Source organism: Musca domestica, unplaced genomic scaffold (genome assembly GCF_030504385.1).
Source record: "Musca domestica strain aabys unplaced genomic scaffold, Musca_domestica.polishedcontigs.V.1.1 24, whole genome shotgun sequence".
Lineage (NCBI taxonomy): Eukaryota > Metazoa > Arthropoda > Insecta > Diptera > Muscidae > Musca > Musca domestica.
In genome coordinates, this window is record NW_026712272.1 from 6,363,286 (window position 1) to 6,371,148 (window position 7,863).

General features: G+C 37.1%; 4 protein-coding genes across 4 annotated transcripts; 2 read left to right on the top strand and 2 right to left on the bottom strand.

Moving 5' to 3' along the window:
- Positions 1–1,139, bottom strand: LOC101890938 (transmembrane emp24 domain-containing protein eca). The gene is made up of 2 exons (XM_005181928.4): positions 902–1,139; positions 1–832 (listed from the first exon to the last, which is right to left on the bottom strand). The coding sequence occupies exons 1-2, from the start codon at positions 1,032–1,034 to the stop codon at positions 315–317; spliced, it is 651 nt and encodes a 216-aa protein (XP_005181985.1). The 5' UTR covers positions 1,035–1,139; the 3' UTR covers positions 1–314.
- An 89-nt stretch (positions 1,140–1,228) lies between these two features.
- LOC101890764 (DDRGK domain-containing protein 1) lies at positions 1,229–2,446 on the top strand. The gene is made up of 2 exons (XM_005181927.4): positions 1,229–1,436; positions 1,511–2,446. The coding sequence occupies exons 1-2, from the start codon at positions 1,346–1,348 to the stop codon at positions 2,305–2,307; spliced, it is 888 nt and encodes a 295-aa protein (XP_005181984.1). The 5' UTR covers positions 1,229–1,345; the 3' UTR covers positions 2,308–2,446.
- On the bottom strand, positions 2,371–4,480 carry LOC101890593 (histone-lysine N-trimethyltransferase SMYD5). Its single transcript, XM_005181926.4, has 6 exons — positions 4,326–4,480; positions 3,888–4,264; positions 3,588–3,825; positions 3,026–3,203; positions 2,747–2,961; positions 2,371–2,689 (listed from the first exon to the last, which is right to left on the bottom strand). Exons 1-6 carry the CDS (start codon positions 4,359–4,361, stop codon positions 2,552–2,554), a joined length of 1,182 nt encoding a protein of 393 aa, XP_005181983.1. The 5' UTR covers positions 4,362–4,480; the 3' UTR covers positions 2,371–2,551.
- Positions 4,481–5,067: 587 nt separating this feature from the next.
- Positions 5,068–7,296, top strand: LOC101890424 (uncharacterized). Its single transcript, XM_005181925.4, has 2 exons — positions 5,068–5,341; positions 5,420–7,296. The coding sequence occupies exons 1-2, from the start codon at positions 5,320–5,322 to the stop codon at positions 6,997–6,999; spliced, it is 1,602 nt and encodes a 533-aa protein (XP_005181982.1). The 5' UTR covers positions 5,068–5,319; the 3' UTR covers positions 7,000–7,296.
- Positions 7,297–7,863: the final 567 nt, after the last annotated feature.

Genomic DNA, 7,863 nt, shown 5'->3' on the forward strand with positions numbered 1-7,863 from the left:
TTGTATTTTTTAAAAGTTTTTTATTTAAACTAAAATCTTTGAAAAATGTGGTATTCTCTTGTTTCACAAATCAAAACTCTATACTGATGATATACATAAATGAAGACAGTTCGTTTTCGTGATACACGGTTATGAGGGAATGGAGGAAATATTACTAAAACATTAGTACGTTTGGAGATTGAATATCCAACATCGAACAAATGTATATCAAATGTGAGGAGACATTACAAATGAGAACAAGTGGGGCTGTGTTTGTCTTTGTGGAGCGATTTTGCAAAAACCCAATTAAATATTAAGCAAGACAAACATTTCCTTTACACCAGTTTCTTAGCTTCAAAGAAACTCTTCAAATGTCTCATTTGCCAGAAGCCCATACAGACAAGGACGACGGTTTGGGCAACAGACCACCACAAGACACGAGAGTTGGTACTTTCACTGGTCTGACGGAAACGTTCTTCGCGATAACGCTGATAGTTCTGTTCCTTTGTGATTTGGTCCACTTGATCCAACAGCTGACGAATACGCAATTGTAATTCGGTAAGTTTTTCCTTTTGTGCAACGCTGGCATAATCAATGGCATGTTCACCAACTTGTATGTCCAAATGGACACGAAGCTGTGCTCCACTGAACCATGATGTGCTGTTAGAGTACATGCAGATTACATGTTCACCAGGTGTGTGGGATGTGAAAGAGATGCGGCCCTCCGAACTGTAGACACGAGACAAAATGATTTTGTCATCACTGTCACGTACCTCAACATGCATGCCAATACCGGGAGAGGAAGGCATAAAACCATTGGAACGGGGATCATATAACTCCACTTTGTAATTGACTGCAAGAAAGACACATTGATTAGATTAACATTATATCCTTATATTCCAACTATTTCTGGAATAATTACCTATGACAGTGGTCTCATCGGGCACTTCTTCGATAAAACATTTGCGCTCCGTTTCAGCAATGTGGAAGTATAGACCAAATACGCTATTACAAGCGCTTACCAGGACCAACAAGGCAATTAATTGTTTAAGCATTCTGTCGATGTAATATTCGCAAGTTTCGGTGTTTTTTTACAAAATAATTTTAGACCTCTCGACACGTCATGAGAAAAATACAATTCTAAATAGGGTAACGTAGATCGACTGTCATTTTTAGCCTTTGCGAAAACAACCACTCGTCATTAATGTAAGATACAACCCTGTGTTTGATGTCATTAATTTAAAGTGAGTTGCATTGTTAAGTGTCAAAACATATTTTGTTGACGTATTTCATTGGTCAAGAGGACATTGTTGACCACTTGAATCGTTATTTGTTTTCATAAAATAATTAAAAAACCATCTCCATTATGTCACTGACATTTCTAATTGGTTGTGCTACGGCAATTCTTGTGATACTCCTCACACTGCTTTATTTGCAAAAGAAACGACAACCCCAAGGTAGGTGAACACATTGCAACAACAAAAGAGTTACTGCCAACTGAGCTATTTTGCTTGATTTTGTCATTGTTTAGAAGAAAAACCACAACAACAACAGCAGCGTGGAGTGCCCCAGCGTGCCCAGGAAGGAGTACCAAGAAGAGCTCAAATTGTACGCAATCAACGTAATCGTTTGCGACAAAATGCCGCAGCACCTGCCGCTGCTCAGGATAATGCTGCCGCGCAGAACAATGACAGTGATGATGACGGAGATCAGGGAGATATTCCACAAGGTGCCGTTCTGGATGAGAAAATGGGAGCAAAGAAACGTGCAAAAATGGAAGCCAAGGAAGCAAAACGTTTGATGCGCGAACAAGAAATGAAACTACGCGAAGAGAAGAAGGCAAAGGATGCCAAATTGGAGGAGGAACGTAAAAAGGTAGAAGAGCTCGAAGCTGAAGCAGAACGCAAAAAGGAGGAAGCTGAACGTCTGGCTCGTGAGGAACAGGAGCGTCGTGAACACGAAGAATATCTGAAAATGAAAGCAGCCTTTAGCGTGGAAGAGGAAGGTTTCGAAGAAGACGATGAGGAAAAGGAAAACCTCTTGGCCGATTTCATTAAATACATTAAGGACAACAAGGTGGTGGTCTTAGAAGATCTGGCCACAGAATTCAAACTGAAAACCCAACAAACTATTGAACGTATACAAGAACTGCAGGGCAATGGCACCATCACTGGTGTAATTGATGATCGCGGCAAATTTATTTACATCTCCGAAGAAGAACTCGAATCTGTGGCCAAATTCATAAGGCAGCGGGGTAGAGTTTCCATCCAAGAATTGGCCGAATGTAGTAATAAATTGATCAATTTAACACCTGTGGCCACCAGTTAAGCTGGTCGCCGTGACTTCCAATTCATAAGGTAATAATGTAAAATATAAAAAAAAACGTAATAGTTTGTATGGATAGTTAATGTTTTGGTTTTATTACAGTTGTTATATAAAAAATATATATCTATATATTTAAAACAAATGTATTTGTTGTTGGTGTGTATATACACTTTAGGAAAAAAACAAATTTGCTTCATTAACTTTAGCCACATATTTGGGTAAAATCCTATTTCAAGTTACTTTCGTTTTAGTCATCCATATCGTCATAATCATCTTCCATGTCCATATCATCTTCGTCTTCATCTTCACTGGTTTCGTCGGGATCGTTACTTTGCAATTGACATTTGGGACAATTGCATACGAAAATATAATTTTCCTTGAGAATCTGTAACAGAATATTTTTTAGAAATATTAAATATGTTTTGAATTTCTTGCCATTTACCTTTTGTCTGGAATGTCTGCTCCTTTCAAGTTGACACTCATCCAAGTATGATATACAAATCTCTTCACCAGGTTGTATGTCTCTGGTTGCCTTCAATACCACAATATCATTAGAATAGGGAAATGTTGATTGAGCATTTGGAACACAGCTGTGATTAATCTTACTTTGCAGTAGGTAAAGACCAGAACCTTCATTATTTAGGAATTCGCCAGCGACTAAAAACAAGAACAATGGAAATTATTGATGTAACAAGAATGAGGTCTTTATGTTTATACTCACATTCTGAAACTTTATTGTAAATATCATCAATATATTCATCTAATTTTGCTTTGTCTGCCTCTGGCATAGGTAAATCGGAAACCTTTTTCACCCATTCGGCCAATACACTGGTGGCGACACCTTGACTGTTTGTTCCCACCAAACCCATAAGGGTCTTGAATGCTTCAGGTGTTGTGAACTGGAAAAAAATAGTTGTTAAACTTGAACTTCTGGAACTTGGGTTAAATCCGATTATATTTCAAAGAATACACCCGGGCTCGGGGAACAATTGCCGTAATCTAATGGCTACTTTTTGGGAAAGGAGGTACCTACAATTATATACAATGCAGTAGAAGAAAACGAATTCATTCTCGCCATAAGACGAACTAGTATCCAACTAGAACGGGTTCAATTTTCTTTTTGAAAGCCTCTTCGAATTTATAATATATTTTGAAACAGTGGAAAAGAGGGAGTTTTTGAGTACAACACTCAGGACCCAGCCAGAATATCAAAATAACTCTAGTACAGTCTAATGATTAATTTTGCCATGGCTTGTTATTACAATTGTTTAAATTTAACTCACCATTTGAAAATCTTCACCCTGAAAAGCTTCACAGAAGGCAGCGTACAATTGTTCCATTTGCTGCTCGAAATTTTCACCCAGCATTTTGTGATAAATTTGTTGTTCCTTGTTAACTATTAATGCCTGGAAAGATTGCAGAGACTCCAAAAATTCTGTTTTATTGGAAGACTGTTGATACATTGCCATGAGGCGCACCAAAAGCATTATGGTTCCAGTCTCTGGGGGATAATGCATTTTCCTAAAAAAGAAAAATTATAAACTTCCACCTTATACTCACTTATGGAATTAATTTAAACCTACTTCCATATTTCATTTAATCTATTTATGGGATGAGAATCATCCTGCCTATAGTTGCCCATACATCCAACACGATGATATTTCTTTAATGCCTCGACCCGACAATCTTCAGAACAATAACGTATCTTACAATTGGGACAAACAGTGAATTGTTCCAGCCATTGTTTTGTGGGATCGTGTTCCGTAAGAGGCACCACAAGACTGGCATTGCTGGCCAAACGACGTACATTCTCAGTGACCGTTTCCAATGGTCGCATACAATGATCGCAGGCGGCATAACCATATGCAGCATTCCATGAGAATTGACTGGATACGAAAGGCTCCTCTTCGAAAATTGTATCTCCAGCATTGATTAGTTTAGCGGCAACCATAGCACGACCCTAAATTATCAAATGATTCTGTGAACAAAATGTCATGACATTTATAAGGGATTGTATTCACCTTTCCTGGTATATCTTTTATTTCAAAGGAATTCATGTTCGATATTTGCCTCTGTCCTGGAATTCTAATTGTTTTGATTTGTGATTTGTTGGTGCGGGGTCTTGCATGTGCTCACTTCCAAGGTTGATTTAATTGGTGGTTGAGACTATACAAATGCAACTCTGTACAGTCTGGGTCATTATTATTATTATTCACGGCATAAGAATGTGCGGTAAAGCAAGTATAGTTTCTTTCGAGGTCCATATCAGGATAGGCATTAGACATCTCCATTGCAAGTAAGTGGAGACGTAGAGGAATGTAACTTCGTTAGTCGCTGCAAAATTTATGGGCATAATAAAAATATTGGTTATAAAATGTCGGGATGTCCTTTAAACAAAATCGATCCAAACCAAACTCATATTTAAAAGGTAATCTCATTTTAAATTATCATATATATGTGATTTCCCCTAAAATTAAGCTATACAATGGTAAAAATATATATATGTGAAAAATTTACTTTTTATATATATGACTCTAACATGACGTGTAAAGAAAACATAATATCCGCAATTTTAGCATGTATTCTATAAAATTTTCTTTCAAACTTAACAAGATTTTCCAGTAAAAAATTGCAAAAATGGCCAAAATAGCAGATTCTGTCATGTTCTACAATGGAACTTTGAATGAACTCGCTCCTTCGTTCATTCAGTGAATACCACAGCTGCTACATGTATACTGATTTTTCGATCTTGTGATCTCTGTTCATTGACAAATCGTGGTTTTTTGTTTTGATTTTTAACTTTATCACGTATTGCCGCTTTAAATCTTGTTTCTTTCTTATCTCTGTCTGACGGCGGTTTTCTTAAGAGTTAAGAGCTCTGTAATCTGTAATAATCTAAGTTTTTTATTCTAGGCGCACTTCGCGTTCCATCCTAACTTATTCAGCTTTGATTGGAAGTATTATTTCGTTTATTATTTGAAATAGATAAATTTGACGGCACTACAAGACGTGGACATGAATCGGAGAAGGACAGAAAGTAAGTAGAAACGACAAAATATAAAACATTACTGTTTACTCACATTGCTTTGTTTACTGTACTTCTTGAACAAAACAGCCATCCTAATTGATGCCGTCACAATTGGAAGCGCAAATCATATTAGGAGTACCCCAAGAAAGACAGCCTCGGAAGTATGGGCGTACTTTGATAAAATGAGTGATAGCAAATTTGCTAAATGCCGGCTCTGTTCAAAACTGTATAAGACCTGTGGGAATACTTCGAACCTTCTTGACCATCTGAAACGAGCCCATCCGACGCGCCAGAAAGTTTGCAACCCCTCTAATATTGTTCGAACAGCTCCCAAGGGCAAGGAAAAAAGAGAAGGAATGACGCTCTCAGAGCTTTGGGCTTATTTGGAGGATGGAGATGACAAAACAACTATTAAAAACGATACCACCTCTCCACCAAGCAATGATGCGGAATCCAACGATAACAAGCCAAAGAAGGGAGGAAGAAGAAAAACTTCAGAAGTTTGGAACTATTTTAGAAAAGTGAAAGATGGCGATTATGCCGAATGCCGTTTTTGTTCAACAATTTATAAAACCTGTGGAAATACAAGCAATATATTTGACCATCTTAGGCGTGCCCACCCTGCATTTCGGGAAACACCTCTACCAGAGGAATCCGAATCTCAGCCAGCAAAAAGAGCGGGGAAGTCACCTTCAGAGGTGTGGCAATATTTTGAAAAAACAGGGGATGGTAAATTCGCTCAGTGCTGTTTATGTTCAAAGCTTTGCAGGACCAGTGGGAATACTACAAATCTTTTGGATCATCTCAAACGATCCCATCCAACGACTCGCAACACTGACAATGTAGATTCCGACCATCCAACGACTCGCAACACTGACAATGTAGATTCCGACCATATAATAGAAGAAGTTGATAGTAACTCATCGGATATGTGGTCATTTCTTGAAGATGCCTATCGGGATGTAATAGAAGACAATGAGGACACTGATGAAACTGACAAAGTAATTAAAGCAGAAAAGGATCCCCTGCCGCAGGAGGAAGAAGAGGTTTGGGCAATTGAGGAAGTAAAAAGTGAAAATATGTCGACCACTTTTGAACAACTGGAAGAAGAGCTTCAAGAAACTGCTATTGCAGTTGATACAATAGAATTTAAAGATGACATGGAATTTGAAGTCGAAATTGAAACAGAAACAGAAAACCAATCCACAGATGTGTGGTCGTTTTATGAGCAACCACAAGAAGATGATGATTTCGTCAAATGTCGATTATGTTCAAAATATTATAAGGCTATCGGTGGTAGCACAACGAATCTTTTGGATCATCTTAAGCGAGCTCATCCCACATGCAAGGTGGTTAGCGAAGCTAATAAAAAATCTAAATCCGGCAATGGAATAAGGAAGAGGAAAAATGAATTGAAATATAAGAGAAAAACTATATCGGAAGTGTGGTCATATTTTGAAAAGACCGAAAATGGAGAGTACGCCAAATGTTGTTTCTGTTCACGGCATTATAAGACGAGTGGTAACACCTCCAACATGTTTGATCACCTCAAACGTACCCATCCAGAGTTCCGCAAGAAGATGGTTCGTTCTGACAAGGGTACACCAGAGGAATTTTTCAAAAAAGCTGCTGAAAACAATTGGAATCTATTCCAGAAAAGGTACTAAAAAATGAATTGCGAATTGTGTTTTAGGCATTAGAGTAATGCTAAAGATTTTTTAGGTAATTGAAAAGAAAAGATTGTAAAATGATATAGCTTGAGTATCATTATGTAAATAGGTGAAGTCTATATAAAATTTGTTGAACAATAGCTTGACCATTAAGTGAAAGCTTTGACATACATATTATTGTTTTATTATGTAAAAATGTCTTCTCTAATTTATTTTATATGAACCATATCTCTTAATTTAGTAAAAATCTTAATAAAAGCAAGCTAAGCGTTTGCTGGCGAACAAAATATGAAATTGCGTTTTTTTGTGACGGAGGAGATAAACTTTTGATTGAAAAAATGTGTGTGAATATGCGTTTTTAATTGAGGTAAATAGGATAGTGTTCCATGTTAAAGAACTTCTCAAGAAAGTTGAGAAATATATATTGTTTTAATCATGGTACATTATCGATATTCATATCAATATTCATATCAATATCAATATTGCACCATGGTTTTAATTAAAAAATAATGTTTGTCGATTTTTAAGAAATATTTCTAAAAGGACCCTCAATAATGGATTAGAACAAGTAAAATAGTATTCGTCTGTTTGGCCGACAGATGTATATCCCCAAACTTGAGTTATGATTATTCAAACTGTTGACCCCTTATGGGGTAGTATTTTGTAAAGCAAGGTTTAGTATTTTGTAAAGCAAGCGCTTCGCCGGGAATGGGCCAAAATATATCGCAGAGCAATATTCGGGCAGCGTGTGATGGTTTCGTTGGCCGTTAGAAGGCCATAATTCGTGCCGAAGGTGACCAATTCGAACAAATTTAAAGTTATTGTAAAATTTCATGCTGTTTCCGACATATTTGCTTTCAT

Bases quoted from the DNA above. Each gene is read 5' to 3' on its own strand.
- LOC101890593 (XM_005181926.4), bottom strand. From the start codon at position 4,361: ATGAATTCCTTTGAAATAAAAGATATACCAGGAAAG. The intron at 4,265-4,325 runs GTGAATACAATC...TTGATAATTTAG, and splicing joins TAAAAGATATACCAGGAAAG to GGTCGTGCTATGGTTGCCGC. The intron at 3,204-3,587 runs GTGAGTTAAATT...ATTTTTTTCCAG, and splicing joins AGGGTGAAGATTTTCAAATG to TTCACAACACCTGAAGCATT.
- LOC101890764 (XM_005181927.4), top strand. From the start codon at position 1,346: ATGTCACTGACATTTCTAATTGGTTGTGCTACGGCAATTCTTGTGATA. The intron at 1,437-1,510 runs GTAGGTGAACAC...GTCATTGTTTAG, and splicing joins AAAGAAACGACAACCCCAAG to AAGAAAAACCACAACAACAA.
- LOC101890424 (XM_005181925.4), top strand. From the start codon at position 5,320: ATGAATCGGAGAAGGACAGAAA. The intron at 5,342-5,419 runs GTAAGTAGAAAC...TGAACAAAACAG, and splicing joins GAATCGGAGAAGGACAGAAA to CCATCCTAATTGATGCCGTC.
- LOC101890938 (XM_005181928.4), bottom strand. From the start codon at position 1,034: ATGCTTAAACAATTAATTGCCTTGTTGGTCCTGGTAAGCGCTTGTAAT. The intron at 833-901 runs GTAATTATTCCA...TCTTTCTTGCAG, and splicing joins CGATGAGACCACTGTCATAG to TCAATTACAAAGTGGAGTTA.